The sequence below is a fragment of the Nansenia antarctica genome (assembly GCF_963989245.1).
Source record: "Nansenia antarctica genome assembly, chromosome: 7".
Lineage (NCBI taxonomy): Eukaryota > Metazoa > Chordata > Actinopteri > Argentiniformes > Microstomatidae > Nansenia > Nansenia antarctica.
This window is the reverse complement of record NC_137677.1, coordinates 40,844,057-40,863,418: the sequence shown is the minus strand read 5'-3', so window position 1 is coordinate 40,863,418 and position 19,362 is coordinate 40,844,057. Positions and strand designations below refer to the sequence as shown.

At 47.7% G+C, this 19,362-nt stretch overlaps 1 protein-coding gene across 3 annotated transcripts in view; it reads left to right on the top strand.

Annotated features, from left to right (window-relative positions):
• The window catches only part of LOC308161408 (NLR family CARD domain-containing protein 3-like), a 45,656-nt gene extending 35,138 nt beyond the window's left edge, over nt 1–10,518 (top strand). For 2 of the 3 annotated variants that reach the window (XM_080535423.1, XM_080535422.1), the window contains 4 exons: nt 5,435–5,608; nt 6,383–6,514; nt 6,605–6,648; nt 9,397–10,518. In XM_080535423.1, the coding sequence (XP_080391549.1) occupies nt 5,435–5,608; nt 6,383–6,514; nt 6,605–6,648; nt 9,397–9,950 (904 nt within the window). In that variant the 3' untranslated portion in view covers nt 9,951–10,518. The remainder of the gene's footprint in view (nt 1–5,434; nt 5,609–6,382; nt 6,515–6,604; nt 6,649–9,396) is intronic. The other variant, XM_080535424.1, reaches the window with a different exon arrangement.
• The last annotated feature ends 8,844 nt before the right edge of the window (nt 10,519–19,362 follow it).

Here is a 19,362-nt window from a genome sequence, read left to right as displayed (position 1 = left end):
ACCGTGTTGCCTAGAGACGGGGGAAGGCCGGTCACGAAGTCCATGGCGAGGTGGGACCACGGTCGACCGGGCACGGGTAGAGGCCGCAGCAGTCCTGAAGGCGGCCGGTGGGATGCCTTGCTGCGAGCGCAGGTAGGGCAGGCCGAGACGAACTCCCTGACGTTCGCGGCCATGGTGGACCACCAGAACCGCCGGCGCAGGAAGGACAGTGTGCGTAGGGCCCCAGGATGGCAGGCGAAGCGGCTGGCGTGGCCCCACTGCATCACCTTGGTCCTGACGGCGTCCGGGACGAAGAGACGGCCGGGGGACCCCGGTCGGGGATCTGGCTGGGTGCGCTGTGCAGCTCTGACCACCGCCTCGATCTCCAGGGTGACCACTCCAACGACCCGGGAGGATGGAACGATGGTGTCAGGAGTGGTGGGTTCCTCCTCTGCGGCATGGAGCCGAGAAAGGGAGTCAGCCTTGGCGTTCAGGGAGCCCGGACGGAACGTGAGGTGGAAGTTAAACCGCCCGAGGAACAGGGCCCAGCGTGCCTGACGGGAGTTCAACCGCCTGGCCGACTTGATGTAGGTTAGGTTCTTGTGGTCCGACCAGACGGTGAAGGGGTGCTCTGCGCCCTCCAGCCAGTGCCGCCACTCGTGGAACGCCTCCACCACCGCCAGCAGCTCGCGGTTCCCGATGTCGTAGTTGGCCTCGGCGGAGGTATAACGGCGGGAGTAGAAGGCGCAGGGGTGCACGGTCTGGTCCTCCGATCGTTGAGAGAGCACGCCACCGACGCCCGTGTCTGAGGCGTCCACTTCCACAATGAAGGGCCTAGAAGGGTCTGGGTTGATTAGGACCGGCGCCGAGGTGAAGAGCCTCTTCAGGTCACTGAAGGCAGCGCTGGCTGCTGGTGTCCACGTGAACTGGCGCAGGGGGGAGGTGAGGGCAGTGAGGGGGGCGGCTACCCGGCTGAAGTCCCGGATGAATCGCCGGTAGAAGTTGGCAAAGCCGAGGAATGACTGCAGCTGTTTCCGGGTGGTAGGTTGGCCCCACTCGACGACGGCCCGAGTCTTCTTGGGGTCAGGGCGAGTCAACCCACCCTCCACGATGAGCCCCAGGAATTCCACAGAGTGAGTGTGGAAAGAGCACTTCTCAGCCTTAATAAAAAGGCGATTCTCCAGTAGGCGCTGGAGGACTAGGCGGACATGTTGGACATGCTCCTCAGGGTTCCTGGAGAATACTAGGATGTCATCCAGGTAGAGGACGACAAAGATGTCCAGCATGTCCCTGAGGACGTCGTTCATGAGGGCCTGAAAGACGGAGGGGGCGTTAGTGAGACCAAAGGGCATGACGAGGTACTCATAGTGGCCCCGGGGGGTCTTGAACGCCGTCTTCCACTCGTCACCCTCACGAATCCGGACCAGATGGTAGGCGTTCCGGAGGTCCAGCTTAGTGAAGATGGTGGCCCCAAGGAGGGGCTCAAAGTTGGAGCTCATGAGGGGGAGAGGATAGGTGTTCCGGACGGTGATGGCATTGAGCTCACGGTAGTCAATGCATGGCCTGAGGGTTCCATCCTTCTTCTTCACGAAGAAAAACCCCGCTGCCACCGGGGAGTGTGATGGACGGATGAGCCCCTCAGCCAGACAGTCGGAGATGTAGGTGTCCATGGCTGCCTTCTCCGGGGGGGCAAGGTTGTAGAGGCGACTGACTGGAAGCTTGTTGCCAGGGCGGAGCTCGACGGCACAGTCGTAGGGCCGGTGAGGGGGCAGGGTGCGAGCACGCTCCTTGCTGAAGGCCTCTCCGAGGTCGTGGTAGACCTCTGGGATGGAGGAGAGGTCAGGGGGGGCCGGAGGCGGTCGCAGAGGCGATGCGGGGGTATGGGCGGCACGGAGGCACCGGGCGTAACATGCGGTACTCCAGCTCAGGATACGTCCCTCACCATAGCTGACATGGGGAATGTGGAGCTCGAGCCACGGTCGTCCCAGGATGAGCGGGGACTGGGGGGTTTTGAGGATGTAGAATCGGATCTCCTCCACATGGTTCCCAGAGACGGTCAAGGAGAGGGGTGTAGAGCGGTGGGTGAGGGGCCCCAGGCTGTGTCCGTCTAGGGCTGAGACGGAGAGGGGGGTCTCGAGGGCAACGAGGGGAATGGCAGCTGAGCGGGCCAGCTGGGCGTCCATGAAGTTCTCGTCCGCTCCCGAGTCAATGATGGCCTCGACCGTGAGGTTCTGCCCCTGCCAGGAGAGGGTGACAGAGAACCTGGCTGGGCTGGTGGTAGGTGGGGATTGAGAGACACGGCTCACCCGGATTCCCCCTTCGGGTGAGCCTGCCCTTTTGATAGGGACGGGCAGGTGTCACGGAGGTGTCCCTTCTCTCCACAGTAGAGGCACAGGCCCTGGGCCCTTCTCCTCTCCTTCTCCGCCGTGGTGAGGCGGGCTCGACCAAGCTGCATCGGCTCCTCGCCAGTGCATGGGGTGTAGGTCGACTCCCGTGCGGAGGAGGGGTTGGCTGTGACGATAGGGTCCTGGGGGCGTGGCGAGCTGGTCTGGTAGCGCCCTCTCTCTCTCCGACGCTCCCGGGAGCGCTCGTCAACGTCGATGGCTAGGGCCACTAGTTCGTCCAGGGTGGCGGGTCTGTCCCGGACGAGCTCGTCCTTGATGACCTCACTCAGCCCCTGGCGGAAAGCAGATCGCAGTGCCCTGTCATTCCATCCGCTTCCGGCTGCCAGGGTGCGAAACTCGGTAGAGTAGGCCGCCGCGGTCCGGTTCCCCTGGTGGAGTGACATCAGTCGCGCCCCGACCTCCTGTCCTGCAGTGGGGTGGTCGAAAACCCTCTTGAACTCTGTGAGGAAGGTAGCGTAGTCACCAAACAGGTCAGGGCGGGCGCAGAGGGTGGCCTGGACCCAATTCAGGGCGTCGCCGGTGGTGAGGTTGGTGATGAACGCCACCCGGGCTGCCGGCGACCAGAACTGGCTGGGCTGATGCGAGAACACCAACTCGCACTGGAGGATGAAGCCTCGGAACTGGGCGAAGGCTCCGTCGAAGGGGCGGGGGCTGGCTAGGTGGGGCTCCCGTGGCTGTCCAGTAGGTGGTGCCGGTAGCTGGGCAGGGTCAGGGAGAGCAGGGGGGGGGGCAAAGGCTGCGAGCGCGGCCACCTGTGCCGTAAGCGCTTGGGTCGTAGTGATGAGGTGCTGCATCTGAGTGGCGCGGTGCTCCTGGTTAGCCTCCTGGGTTGTAATGCGAGTGTTCAGGGCCTGGCACGCTGTAGCGGCCGCCTGGAGGAGGTGAGTGTGTTCAGCGAGGATCTGGATAGCTGTCGGGCCGGATCCAGGGGTGGGAGATGGTGCCCGGTCCTTCGTGTCGTCTGAGCCCAATTGCATGGTCAGTTCTTCTGTTATGACACGGGAGCGAGGGGGCTCAAGGACACGACACCGGAGGCAGAATACAGTGTTAGCCCCGTAGGGTATTTATTTACAGTGCAGGCGGGTGGAAAAACAGATGATGAGTCCGGGGGTTTCAGCCTGGCGGGCTGGGGGTAGTGGCTGGCGTGGGCTGTAGAGGAACAGAGAAACAGCGTCAGTCTCTACGGTAGGCCAGTACAAAAAGGTATGACAAAAATAGTAACGAGAGCAAAGTACACGACTGGTAATAGAGGATACTTGCCAGGCCATTCTTAGGGAAGAACTGACGATGACTGAAGGGAGTCCAGGGTAGATGTAGCCAGAGGGTTGATTGGGAGTGGAGACAGGTGTGTTGGTTTGGCTGTGGCTGGATAACCCTCCAATCACCGGGAACGAGCTTCACCTGCGGCGGAGAGCACGCTGTGCTCGAGTTGTGGGGGCGGGTGCTCGAGCTGTGGGGGCGGGGGAGGGCGTGTGTGACGGCCCAGCCGTAACAAAAAATAAAAGTTAACATTACAGATTGTGGTGACCACCACGTAGGACCGGGTATAATAAGGTAGAAACAGACACCGACAACAGGGAGCAGTTCAGCCTCAACGGGCGTGTTTACTAAAGAATGATCAGCACAGGGAAATAAAAGTCCACCTCAGGTCTCTGTCTGGCCCTATAAGGGTCCAGAGAATATAAGTCACTAAGGCCTCTGGGCCTTGGAGGCGTGCAGGGTGGGTCCGTGACCAGGGGTGGTTCTGTAGGCACGGATCAGAGGGAGCTTCCACTCTATGGGCTGTGGGGGGTCTCTTTCCCCCTTCTCTCCAAGGGCTAGGCCCAGACCAGCCTGGCAACAGACAAACACACGTCAATATCCTCTACTACATAATTCCTGTGCCAGAAACCGGCCCTCACCCTCACAACGCGTCTGGTTCTGTTCAGTCCTCCCCCCGTGTGGTGTCTCCTCTCCTCCTTATCTGTGACTCCCAAGGAGGAGGCTCAGGTGTGGTGCATTCAGTTGACGAGTCTGTAGTTTGCTTCCCTGGGCACTGGTTGATCACTAAATGTTAAAATGTAGTAAGATGTTAAATCGTTAAAGATGTAGTTAAAGATGTTAAAAATGGTTGTGACTGTTGTGACTCAGTTAAAGCTGGTTTGACTCAGTTAAAACTGGTTCCTGTTCTGCAGCACAAAAAGACAGAATCCCTTAACAATACAAAAAGTAAAAACGAGAACAATCACAGAAGCAAGACAACAGCTAAACATAAACAGTTATACAATAACTACAAAGGAGAGGACTTAAGTGGAGTGAGTGAGATGGTGAGTGTGAGTTGGATCAGTGGTTGCAGGTGTGTCCTTCCCTCAGATGGTGTTCATATATTTGACATGTGAGAGAGAGGTTGTTGCTCTAATGGAATGGGATCTCATTCCAGGTTTTAGTGTATGTGTGAAAACATGATCCCTGACCGTAGTTGTTTTTGTAAGCTGGAACTGGGATAAGTGCACGTGAAATTGATCTAGTGATGCGTTCCTGTCTTGTATTTTGTCTTGGAAGAAGAGCAGTGAGTGTTGGAGGGGAGTTATTGTTTTGCATCTGAAAGAAAGATTTAATGGCTAGATTATTTGTGTAATTCTGAAAAGTCAGGTCATTGGAGTGTGAAAGTGCAGAGCAGTGGTGAGTCCAAGGGGGAAGGTTGCCATGGAGCTTATAGACTCTATTCTAGTCTTCCTATTGGTTCAGTTATTTCCTTTGATGTGAGGTGCCAAACTGGGAGACCCAATTGATTGAGCTTCTTTAGATTGTTAATGTGGTTTTGATAAGTTATTACATTTTGAAAATCAAAAAAAGTTTAAATTAAACAGCCAGCGATCGTACCTCTAGTGACACATGTTTGTGTTGACTACTCATATGGAGAAGCAATGTAAAGGACATTGTTAAGAGAAGAAACAAGGTCAAGGGCTGACCTCACTGATTACAATCTTTTATCAGTATTGTAATTATTACTGTAGGCTACACTGAACTGTTATGGACTTACTGCATCATTTTATTGAATTCTTATTCAGGCTGTCGAGATGTGACCTCACAGAGAGATGCTGTGAAGCGCTGGCCTCAGCTCTCAGCTCAAACTCCTCCCACCTGAGAGAGCTGAACCTCAGTAACAACAATCTACAAGACTCAGGAGTGAAGCTGCTCTCTGCTGGACTGGAGAGTCCACACTGCAAACTGGAGACACTGAGGTGAGTAGACATACTGGGTAATATACAGTATTCCACGTTTACTATACATATTTTTTCCTTCTTTTCTTATTTATTATTATACATGAAAAAAATAAAAGGTGTCATTACAGATTGTGGTGACCACCACGTAGGACCGGGTATAATAAGGTAGAAACAGACACCGACAACAGGGAGCAGTTCAGCCTCAACGGGCGTGTTTACTAAAGAATGATCAGCACAGGGAAATAAAAGTCCACCTCAGCTCTCTGCCTGGCCCTTTAAGGGTCCAGAGAATATAAGTCACTAAGGCCTCCGGGCCTTGGAGGCGTGCGGGGGGGGTCCGTGACCAGGGGTGGTTCTGTAGGCACGTGAGTAGACATACTGGGTAATATACACTATTTCACTTTCATCCACATAACAAAGGTTGAAATCAAAATCAAATCCAAATATTATAAACTCATATAAATAAACAAGGACATATCCATTGTTAGAAGAGAGACATTGAGGTAAAGTCCATAACCTTTGTTATACAATCATTCAGCCTCCACCCCCATCCCCTGACAGAGGACATAGAACTGGAACATAGCAGCTTCCCTCCTATGGATACTTTTTATAAATGGTCAAAATGCTTGATGATGAATTAAACAATAGGTCACGTGGCACCTGTCTAACACAGTTGGACAAACATGATTAAATGATCCATACAGACAGATATTATCACCAGAGGTCCTTTACACTAGTTCAGTTTCAGTAACCAGTGAACACTTCAATTATTCAATGATCATGTTTTACTAGGCTCTGCAGCTGTGGTCTTACAGTGGAGAGCCGTGATACATTGGCCTCCGCCATCAACTCAAACACCCACCTGAGAGTCCTGGACCTGAGAGACAATGACACATTCTATCCTGCTGAAGTGGAGAGACTCAGGTAAATACTGAATATATGGTTGTTGGGTTCTCTGTCTTGTTGGGTAACCTCTTCATCATGCAAATGTCATGTTTCTTTTTTGTTTTACAGCGAGGACCACAGTGGTGACTCATTGACATGTCGTCTCAGGAGACGTAAGTTTGGATGTTTGAGGAGAAACATCAGGAGGTTTTGATGTTTGAGGCATAGTTGCATAGTTATACCATGACGTTGCAGAGTGACTTATTGTATATTTTTTACAGCATTCTCTCTGTAGTTAATATTGCCAGGACGCTGACATATGAAAAGTGATTATACCATGACGTTGCATAGTGACTTATTGTATATTTTTACAGCATTCTCTCTGTAGTTAATATTGCCAGGACGCTGACATATGAAAAGTGATTATACCATGACGTTGCAGAGTGACTTATTGTATATTTTTACAGCATTCTCTCTGTAGTTAATATTGCCAGGACGCTGACATATGAAAAGTGATTATACCATGACGTTGCATAGTGACTTATTGTATATTTTTACAGCATTCTTCTCTGTAGTTAATATTGCCAGGGCGCTGACATATGAAAAGCTAGTCAGTAGGGATGTAACGATGCACTCAACTCACGATACGAGACGATTCACAATACGATTTTCTCACGATTTCTTTTAACAAAATGAGATTGCAGACATTTATAACCGATTCATAATTTTTTTCTCAGACAAAAACTACAAAATACTGTATTTTCTTAAATGATCGCTTATTTGTACCTCTTCATAACCAACCAAATAAGGAGTTATTATACTGTATTGTTTTGTTGACATAATATGGGATGTGTTCGGCTAGACTCAAATCATATTTTCAAAAAGTATTGCTGCTGATATGTCGATCCTTGAGCACAACTGAAGACAGGTCATAAAAATGGTCTATTTGGATGTTAAAAAGCATTTCCCCCTCAGTTTACATGTTGATGACCCTGCATGCAGAATCACTTCTTCAACTGCATTCCCAATGTCAATGTAGCTAGCTAGTTTAGCTGTACACTTACAATAACACACCAACACACCACCAACAATGCACACTTCCACTACAGCATTGCAAGACGAGTGCAGCGAGCTACAGCAATAACAGTTGAACCTTAAAGCCCAACAACATGGATAGATAACCAGCATGACAGCTTCCCTCCATCTGTCAATACGAAAGACACATCAAACTTTATTCTAGCGAGCTAGCTAGTCTTGCATGTAATCTGCAATCAAGTGTCATGGGCTCAAAACACAAAACAATTATCTCTGCATGTTATGAAATGTTGACTATCTATATCTGCCCCAATTGTCACACAGCCATGTCCCACACGTGCCTAAATGTCGTTGACATTTTTATCTTTACATATCAGATGAATGACGTCATATTGACTACAGACACATTTATGACAGGTCATCAATTCAAATGAGCTAAACGTTCTACTAGGCTGTAGTCTACTAGACACACCAACATTTAAGACCGCATACATGGCCACATACACATCCACACAGTTTGTCACAGCACCTTTATTGAACATGACATCACAGATGACGGTGGGCTTATTGGATTTGGCCCCAAATTCCTGACTTGTCAATCAGTCGATACATACCATGACCTGACTAGCAGATGTCATTATGTAACCCCTAACCCTAACCCATACCATGACCTGACTAGCAGATGTCATTATGTAACCCCTAACCCTAACCCATACCATGACCTGACTAGCAGATGTCATTATGTAACCCCTAACCCTAACCCATACCATGATCTGACTAGCAGATGTCATTATGTAACCCCTAACCCATACCATGACCTGACTAGCAGATGTCATTATGTAACCCCTAACCCTAACCCATACCATGACCTGACTAGCAGATGTCATTATGTAACCCCTAACCCTAACCCATACCATGACTAGCTGATGTCATTATGTAACCCCTAACCCTAACCCATACCATGACCTGACTAGCAGATGTCATTATGTAACCCCTAACCCTCACCCATACCATGACCTGACTAGCAGATGTCATTATGTAACCCCTAACCCTAACCCATACCATGACCTGACTAGCAGATGTCATTATGTAACCCCTAACCCTAACCCATACCATGACCTGACTAGCAGATGTCATTATGTAACCCCTAACCCTAACCCATACCATGACCTGACTAGCAGATGTCATTATGTAACCCCTAACCCTAACCCATACCATGACCTGACTAGCAGATGTCATTATGTAACCCCTAACCCTAACCCATACCATGACCTAACCAGCAGATGTCATTATGGAGCTGCTGTATGGTTGCCATGGTTTCATTATGGAGCTGCTGTATGGTTGCCATGGTTTCATTATGGAGCTGCTGTATCGACTACATCGATAGATCGACATTTATTCAGACACAATCGTGTTGAATGTGTCAATGCGTCGGAAAGCTTCGTTTCCCCCATCACTAAACAAAAAATGTAGCTCTGCATGTTTTAAACTGCACACGGCTGTTAGCTACAAGACATTCACAAGAAGCGTTCTAGGAGCAGTTAGAACACAGCGGTGGCTGTGGAGCCTCGGTGGCAGAAGGCTGCAACCCGCCTCACCTGACCCAGCACGCGGCTGACGCGGGGTACACTCAACCTCTTGGGTGGCCAAGTTTAACGTGTGGACAAAACACTATAACATGGTGATGTTATGTGGTTCTAGCCCGGCCTCTCTCACTGCAACGTCCATATTTCTCGCTTTGTCCGAAACAAATATCGCGATTAATTTTTCATCTCACAGATTTCTATGGATAATTAACTCCCTCGTGATACATCGTTACATCCCTACTAGCCAGCCAGACATATTTTGTGTGAACTAACATTAACTTGAAATGTCTTCCTCATCAGATGCCTGTGAGCTCACACTGGACCCAAACACAGCACACAGACGCCTCTCTCTGTCTGAGGAGAACAGAAAGGTGACACGGGGGAGAGAGGAGCAGCCGTATCCTGATCACCCAGAGAGGTTTGACCACCGGCTACAGGTGCTGTGTAGAGAGGGTCTGACTGGCCGCTGTTACTGGGAGGTAGAGAGGAGTAAGAGGTACGCTGTTATAGGATTGGCTTATAAAGGAATCAACAGGAAAGCAGAGGGTAAAGACTCTGAGCTGGGACACAATGACACATCCTGGAGCCTGGAGTGCTCAGATGTTTATTACACCATCAGGAACAATGATATTACAATCCGTCTACCTGCTGCACCCTCCTCCAGCAGAGTAGGAGTGTATCTGGACTGGCCGGCCGGCACTCTGTCCTTCTACAGCGTCTCCTCTGACACACTGACCCTCCTGTTCACACTCACAACCACCTTCACTGAGCCCCTCTACCCAGGGTTTTGGGTGTTGGGGGGGGTTGGAGACTCTGTGTCCCTGTGCAGAGTAGAGAAGTCTATAGAACAGTGAAACTCAATGGTGGCCCCCCAGTTGACGAAATGATTATGGAACCTTTTTTTCTGTTTTATTTTGTGTTTTATATTTTCCAGATTGTTGTGATTCCACATTGGACACATATACTGTACATGTTTACCTGCAGTTGCTTATGTTGCTTCAGAAATGAAACATTGATGATATTAGTTAGGAATCTTAATCATGTATGAGTGTAATTTTATCGTAGTATTTTATTGATGAACAATGTTTTGGCCCTTATGTCATATTGTATCTGTCATATTGTAACTGTCATATTTTATATCTAATGCACATCTTGTCTGTTTCTATGCAATACAAATTAAAATGGAGACTCTGTGTCCCTGTGCAGAGTAGAGGAGAAGCCTACACACACACTATGTAAAAAACGATGTTGTCATAGAATAGACCACCCTGGGTGACAGGAAAGTCGTAGAGACACCATTCAAATGGTTTTAGATTCCCTGGGTTCTCCCCTATCCGGGGGTGTTGGAATTATTCTCCTAAAAAAAAAAAAAAAAGTCAAACTTGAAAAAAAAATGAACTATTCCTAATCAAACTATAAAAAGTGCAGATTTTCCCGTGCACAGTGGGTGCACGTGTGAAAACAGAGCTTAGGGTGAAGATAGTAGGGAAAAAAAAAAAACTCCTGGGCATACTCAGGTATATGTGCCTCCAAAGTGGGCGGAGCTTGTGTCAAAGTGGGCGGAGCTTGTGTCTAAGTGGGCGGAGCTTGTGTAAAAGTGGGCGGAGCTTGTGTCTAAGTGGGCGGAGCTTGTGTCAAAGCGGGCGGAGCTTAAGTCAAAGTGGGCGGGGCTTAAGTAAAAGTGGGCGGAGCTTAAGATAAAGTGGGCGGCGCTTGTGTCAAAGTGGGCGGAGCTTAAGTCAAAGTGGGCGGAGCTTGTGTCAAAGTGGGCGGAACTTGTGTCAAAGTGGGCGGAGCTTAAGTCAAAGTGGGCGGAGCTTGTGTCTAAGTGGGCGGAGCTTGTGTCTAAGTGGGCGGAGCTTAAGTCAAAGTGGGCGGAGCTTATGTCAACGTGGGCGGAGCTTAAGTCAAAGTGGGCGGAGCTTAAGTCAAAGTGGGCGGAGCTTGTGTCAAAGCGGGCGGAGCTTGTGTCAAAGTGGGCGGAGCTTGTGTCAAAGTGGGCGGAGCTTAAGTCAAAGTGGGCGGAGCTTGTGTCAGAGTGGGCGGAGCTTAAGTCAAAGTGGGCGGAGCTTAAGTCAAAGTGGGCGGAGCTTAAGTCAAAGTGGGAGGAGCTTGTGTCAAAGTGGGCGGAGCTTAAGTCAAAGTGGGCGGAGCTTGTGTCAAAGTGGGCGGAGCTTAAGTCAAAGTGGGCGGAGCTTGTGTCAAAGTGGGCGGAGCTTGTGTCAAAGTGGGCGGAGCTTGTGTCAAAGTGGGCGGCGCCTAAGTCAAAGTGGGCGGAGCTTGTGTCAAAGTGGGCGGAGCTTTGTCAAAGTGGGCGGAGCTTGTGTCTGAGTGGGCGGAGCTTGTGTCAAAGTGGGAGTGGCTTAGACAGTTAGTGGGCGGAGCTTGTGTCTAAGTGGGCGGAGCTTGTGTCTAAGTGGGCGGAGCTTGTGTCAAAGCGGGCGGAGCTTAAGTCAAAGTGGGCGGGGCTTAAGTAAAAGTGGGCGGAGCTTAAGATAAAGTGGGCGGCGCTTGTGGCAAAGTGGGCGGAGCTTAAGTCAAAGTGGGCGGAGCTTGTGTCAAAGTGGGCGGAGCTTGTGTCAAAGTGGGCGGAACTTGTGTCAAAGTGGGCGGAGCTTAAGTCAAAGTGGGCGGAGCTTAAGTCAAAGTGGGCGGAGCTTAAGTCAAAGTGGGCGGAGCTTGTGTCTAAGTGGGCGGCGCTTAAGTCAAAGTGGGCGGATCTTAAGTCAAAGTGGGCGGAGCTTGTGTCAAAGTGGGCGGAGCTTGTGTCAAAGTGGGCGGAGCTTAAGTCAAAGTGGGCGGAGCTTGTGTCAAAGTGGGCGGAGCTTGTGTCAAAGTGGGCGGAGCTTGTGTCAAAGTGGGCGGAGCCTAAGTCAAAGTGGGCGGGGCTTGTGTCAAAGTGGGCGGAGCTTGTGTCAAAGTGGGCGGAGCTTAAGTCAAAGTGGGCGGAGCTTGTGTCTGAGTGGGCGGAGCTTGTGTCAAAGTGGGAGTGGCTTAGACAGTTAGTGGGCGGAGCTTGTGTCTAAGTGGGCGGAGCTTGTGTCTAAGTGGGCGGAGCTTGTGTCAAAGTGGGAGTGGCTTAGACAGTTAGTGGGCGGAGCTTGTGTCAAAGTGGGCTGAGCTTGTGTCAAAGTGGGAGTGGCTTAGACAGTTAGTGGGCGGAGCTTGTGTCAAAGTGGGAGTGGCTTAGACAGTTAGTGGGCGGAGCTTGTGTCAAAATGATCTTTCATTTGCCAACAAACGACCTACCTAGACTGTACGCAGTTTCACAGACAGTATTGCTTTAGTATGAAAAACAGAAATCGGTGCCAGAAAGTCCCAGTCACCCAAAAATCGGCACTGTGAAGCGGCATAGGGGTCCGGTCGCGTGCCCCGAGTTTCGAGGCGCTAGCTCAAACGGTCGCTCCGTGGCGCCCCCTTTAATTACGGATTTCGCACTTACTTCAAAGCTCCCCGTTTGGGCCACGAATGGCCGATCAAGCCGAAACGTTGGGTAAACACTTGTCTCACCAAGATGTTCGACATATGTGAAAACCAGACCTCTAGCTCTCACTCAGGTGGGGAGTTATGAATTCTGGCCACAGGGGGCGCCGCAACCGAGTCGGGGCTCGGATATGTGTTCGGCGGGCCCGAGCCGATTCGGAAAATATCTGAACCGTGTCTGTGGCACTTACGGTTGCTGAGCTAAAGTCCTTTAACCTAGCCCACTAGGCCGGAAAAGCCTGAATTAAAGTGGGTGGCTGCTGCTGGCGTACGTTTGGGCCCAGGGAACCAGCCACAGGTGCTGTGTAGAGAGGGTCTGACTGGCCGCTGTTACTGGGAGGTAGAGAGGATGGGGGGGTGACGCTGGTTTAGGAGTGGCTTATAAAGGAATCAACAGGAAAGCAGAGGGTAAAGACTCTGAGCTGGGACACAATGACACATCCTGGAGCCTGGAGTGCTCAGATGGTTGTTACACCATCAGGAACAATGATATTACAATCCGTCTACCTGCACCCTCCTCCAGCAGAGTAGGAGTGTATCTGGACTGGCCGGCCGGCACTCTGTCCTTCTACAGCGTCTCCTCTGACACACTGACCCTCCTGTTCACACTCACAACCACCTTCACTGAGCCCCTCTACCCAGGGTTTAGGGTGGGGTGGGGGGCTGGAGACTCTGTGTCCCTGTGCAGAGTAGAGAAGTCTATAGAACAGTGAAACTCAATGGTGGCCCCCCAGTTGACGAAATGATTATGGAACCTTTTTTTCTGTTTTATTTTGTGTTTTATATTTTCAAGATTGTTGTGATTCCACATTGGACACATATACTGTACATGTTTACCTGCAGTTGCTTATGTTGCTTCAGAAATGAAACATTGATGATATTAGTTAGGAATCTTAATCATGTTTGAGTGTAATTTTATCGTAGTGTATTATTGATGAACAATGTTTTGGCCCTTATGTCATATTGTATCTGTCATATTGTATCTGTCATATTTTATTTCTATTGCACATCGTGTCTGTTTCTATGCAATACAAATTAAATGGATCAAATGTAAACACATAATTTCTTTCCAAAATAAAGGCGTGATTTATTTGTTCAAAGCTCCTGGTACAGTATTATATGGCAGAGAGGACAGATAAGTGCTTCAAACAGAGTGTACACTACTTAGGTGGTTAGTTCTACTGTACTTGAACAGAGTGTACACTACTTAGGGTGGTTAATTCTACTGTACTTGAACAGAGTGTACACTACTTAGGGTAGTTAATTCTACTGTACTTGAACAGAGTGTACACTACTTATGTGGTTAGTTCTACTGTACTTGAACAGAGTGTACACTACTTAGGTGGTTAGTCCTACTGTACTTGAACAGAGTGTACACTACTTAGGTTGGTTAGTTCTACTGTACTTGACCTTTTCAACACAACAGCTGTTTCTATACTTTAGAAAGCAGAGGAACCCGATGTTAACAAACTAAACCATCCAGTTCCATCTTTCCTTGGTGTGCTGTGTATTACCCACTCAGAACCCCTAGCTTTTAGCTGTTCAGCTCCTACACCATTTGCTGTGCTTGTACGCACCCTTAAACAACGGTTCACGTCTGTGCCTGCCCTCCAGGGCAACGTCCAACCCCGGCCCCCCTCTTCCCCTCCTAGTAGCCCCCTGTGTTCTTGCCCTGCTATAGGCCTACACCCTTTTAGTGTTTTTTGTTTTTCATTCTTGCTACCTGTTATGTTTATATTGTAATAGAGTACTGGTATGTTTGAGACGCCAGCCTCTGGTCCAGTTCATTCAGGACCTTTCACTGAAACCACTAGTTAAAAAGTGTAAGCTAAGTGTAAGTTGCTGAAGCAAGCCCATGAATAAGTATGTCGAAGAAGACAATAGTTGGACTTGCTGAAATAGGCCTCACTAATAATAAGCATTAAGCAAGAACAATAGTTGTAATGGAAAACATTGATTTAAATGTTGATTTATTTCAATGTAACGTTTCAAATGAACTGCAGAAATAGACCATCATCAACATGGCCTTGTCTCACACGTTTGCATGGACAGTCTCCATTGCAGTACCGATCTGACCACGTGATTAACCTGTTGATTAGAACGGTGTTCAGGGTTGCCAGATGGGGCGGATTACCGCCGAATGGGCTACTTTTGATAACACTGAGCTGGATAAATAGCATTTAGGTTGGGCTGGATAAATCGCATTTATTATTATTATTATTATTATTATTATTATTATAGGTTTGGGCTGGATAAATTGCACTTAGGCGGTATCAAAATGTCAGTGCCTGAAAGTTACAAAATGTATGAAGTTAAAACACACCCTAGTAGCTACATACAATTCAGGAATTCAGGTTTTTTTAAATTTTATTTTACAAACATCATTGGCAACAGACATACAGTTTAGGGGCAGGAGATGGACACCTGACCTGCCCAATAGTCAATAGCGATTTTCTGACCATATAGGTTTTGATTTAGCGGTTTTTAGACTGTGGTTAGGCTGGAAATTGTCGATCCCACCTGGCAACCGCGGACGTCGGTGCTTTCCCGCCTACACACGCAAAGCTCGGAGGAACCTTCTCTTTCTTTGTTCTCTGTCTTGTACATTTCAAACGCACGAAATGGCTTATCTGAAGCAGTTATATGTGGAAAACTTTAAGTCTTGGCGAGGGGAGCAAGTCATCCCTTTCAAGAGGTTTAATTCCATTATCGGGCAAAACGGCTCTGGTAAGTTTCACTTAGGAAGAGTTTAGGCTAGCTAGCTAACTAGCTAACATAGCTAGCACTGCACTGGGGGTCTAGCTGTGTGTGTGTGTGTGTGTGGTTTTTGTGTGTGTGTGTGTGTGTGTGTGTGTGTGAGAGAGAGAGAGAGAGAGAGAGAGAGTGAGGTTGTGTGTGTGTGTGTGTGTTTGTGTGTGTGTGTGTGTTTGTGTTTGTGTGTGTGAGAGAAAGAGTGAGGAGGTTGTGTGTTATATGGGCTGCGTGCGTTCGTAAATTCGCTCTGAGAGCGCCGGAGCGCACAACTGGGCTCAACGTCATAAAGGGACCAAGTCATTTGATTGGATAAGAGGCAATCCATGAGTGCTGAGTCCAGATTCCAGAGCGAATTTACGAACGCAGCCATGAAATGCTGCCACCTGCCCCGTCATCTCGTGATTAGAATGATAGGTTCTATCTCCGTTTAGAATTATAAGGTTCTATCTCCGTTTAGAATGATAAGGTTCTATCTCCGTTTAGAATGATAAGGTTTTATCTCCGTTTAGAATGAGAAGGTTCTATCTCCGTTTAGAATGATAAGGATCCGTTAAGGGTAGTTCAGAGATATTGAGCGTCAAAGTTTTTACATTCCATTACGTTTTGTGAGATGGAACCTTTGTATTTTATTAATTACTAACTAAAATATGTCAACATTTTAAAGATAACACCACACAGGCATTAATAAACACCTACTGGATCAGATTATGTAAAAAAACCTCAATTCTGACAAAAATGGAGATCAAAAAATGGAGACAAAAATGGAACCTTATAATTCTAACGTCACGATCTCTCCTCAGGTAAGTCTAACGTCATGGACGCCCTGGGCTTCGCCATGGGGGAGCGCGCGGCCGCGCTGCGCGTGAAGCACACGCGGGAACTGATCCACGGCGCGCACATCGGCCGGCCCGTCTCCAACACCGCCAGCGTCACGATGCGCTTCTGCCACGACGACGGGGAGGAGCGAGCCTTCACCAGGAGAATCTCAGGTGTGTGCGTGTGTGTGTGTGTGTGTGTGTGTGTGTGTGTGTGTGTGTGTGTGTGTGTGTGTGTGTGTGTGTGTGTTGATTGATTGAAAACTTTATTAGAAGATTTGCAGAAGTAGGTACATGGAAGTACATATTACATACAAGGTCATCTAAAAGGATAAAAACCCAAGAAAGCCACTGGCTTATTTCAATTGGGGTCCTTGATTTTCAATTCATCGTTACATGTAAGACAGACAAAAAAAAAAAAAAAAACTAGTACTATCTACAAGATAATACAGACAAATAACTATTACTATCTACAAGATAAACATACATCCATCATGGGAAGAACAATACAACAAAACATAAGGTATGTACAGCGGGTAGGACAGGTGGGGACATACACCACAGGTGGGGGCGGGGGACAAAACACAAGTATGTACAGTGGGTAGTTCGGGTCTTTTAATCTGATTTTTGATTTAGAGGGTCCAGTTACGGATTGCAGCCTCCTGTAAATGTTTTTTGAGAGTGGTTTTGAAGGTGGGCAGTGTTTTGCACTCCTTTAAGATTATAGGAAGGGCGTTCCACATTTTTACTGCATAGTTTGCAAACGAGTTTAACCCCTTGTTTGTGGTGCAACGCGGTTGAACGTGGTTCGTGGAGCTTCCTCTGGTGTTGTATGTGTGGACGTTGTTCACTTTTTGGAAGTATGTTGACAGGTACTTGGGTGTCTTTGTGGTGTAGCGTATCTTGAAGACCAGGCCCAGTGCAAGCTGCTGCACTCTGTCAACTACTCGTAGCCAATCAAGGCTCAAAAAATGAGCAGCGGTTAGATGTGTCCTAGGGTTGAGGCCTAGCAGAAGCCTAACCAGTTTATTTTGGGCTGTCTGGAGTCTTGTTTTATGGGCCTTTGTGGTTCTATAGTACCATGATGTTACGGCATAGTCGAAGTGACATTGAATGAGAGCTCCTGATAGGGTCCTCAGTGTGTTTTTACTGACAAGTGAGGATAATCCTGTACAAGAATCTAGTTCTATGGTTCACTTTTTTGATTACTTTTGCTGCCATTTTATCTCCGGAAAGATTTGCCTCTAAGATGGAGCCCAGGTATGTAATATCCTCTTTTCTTGTGATATTAATGTTACCCACTTTTATTTTAAAATGTGTGTGTGTGTGTGTGTGGTGTGTGTGTGTGTGTGGTGTGTGTGTGTGTGTGTGTGTGTGTGTGTGTGTGTGTGTGTGTGTGTGTGTGGTGTGTCAGGGTTCCCACGGGTCCTTGAAATCCTTGAAAGTTTGTGAATTTGAGAAAAAGAAATCAAGGTCTTCAAAGTTTTTGAAAATAGACATGGGTCATTGAAAGTGCTTGAATTCCCCCCCCCCCCCTCTCTCTCTCTCTCCCCCTAAAAAAAGTACGTAATTATAGTAGATATGGCTTAACTTAACACAGTAACCTTACACATATTTCACAATATATTCTTGTTTAGCTGTGCTGTAGTAGAGAAGGCAAGAGACCATCTAGTGTTCTACACATTCAAGCCTCTCTTTTTAATTGTTGTCTGTGAGCGGATAGTTCCTATTATATCAATTCTCATTTAGATCTGTCTCAAACTACGCCGTGTTGGGTCCTTGAATTTGAGGGAATTGAGTCTTGAAAGTCCTTGAAAGGTGCTTGAATGTGATGTTTCAGAAGGTGTGGGAACCATGTAATAATTTGTTGGTATAGTAAAATGGTGGTATGCGTTATGGTATCATGTCTATATACTACGTTTAACCCTATACCCTATACGTATACGTGATACATTTTTTGGACGAGTTTTTCTGACCTCAAAATGGGTGAACACTGAACAGTTGAACGCAGTACAGCGAAAACATCCACCGGATGGCAGAATAGGTCTATCTAATTGCGTACAACATGGTTTCCAGGATAAAGAGCGCTTTAGTGCAAGTGAAAATGGTAAACAAGCTCAGAACGTTTTCTATCCCCATTCTTTGCTATTTTAGCAACGATTAAGGTAAGAATATCACATTTCTTACTGATATCCAGCATCTACTTGTATTTACTATTTGGGTAGTTACTAAACTACTAAACTAGTTACTACTTGACATTTATGACTATGTCATACTTGTTTGAAGCAACTCATAATTACTTTATATTTCATGATGTATTTCGTAGTAAAAAATCATGTCAGAAAAGTGTATCAAATGTGGTACTGCAGCTATTTAGGCCCTGGTTCCTATGTAAACCCATTCATGAAAATCCATTTTTTTTTTTTTAATGTTTCTAAATGTTCAATATAGTTCAAATTGAAAGAATTCAAAAAAAGTTGCAATTTTCCTGCAATGATTTCATGGTTCAGGCGTTAGTAGTACTAATCACATTCAGCTCTACAGTGTCATCTTTTACTCCAGTTACAAACGACGCATACATCACTTTGCTTCTCTTTTGGTGAGAACGCTGCCCGAGGCTGTCCATAGGAAAACAACAGCGCACGAGTGTTGATCTGGATAAGAACGGGACAACGGGCAATTCTACATTTTTCTGACCAATCAACTACCACGTCTGTTGCTTCGATTGCGCATGTTACTTAGTTTACATGAAGGGCTGTGAGAACGCAAATCAGAGAAATAATTTATGCAACAATGTTGCAATCTCATCCACTTGCTCTGGGTCTGGATTCTGACTTTCATGTGAGAAGATGACCGTACTCCCTTCTCTGTCATACCAGCTGCCAAAGCATCCTTCCTTTTGTGTCATAGCTATGATAGTTACGCTCTGGGACAAGTGTCTGAATATCAACATTAACGTCTAGGTTATGACACCTGTCAGTCGGAATACCGTTAGCTAGGTAACAATATAGCATTTGTGACAGGTTCTAATGCTTTGGTCCTCATGTCGGGATCCGATGTAATGATCCGACTTTTCTTTCGAAAAAAGGGGATACATTTCCGCATTGTTGAAAATCAACGACACACGACGCTAGTCAACTAACACAGCTTGTTTTGTGAGCCTGCTAACAATGTAAAGTAGTGTTGTAGTTAACTAAGTAACAATGTAAAGTAG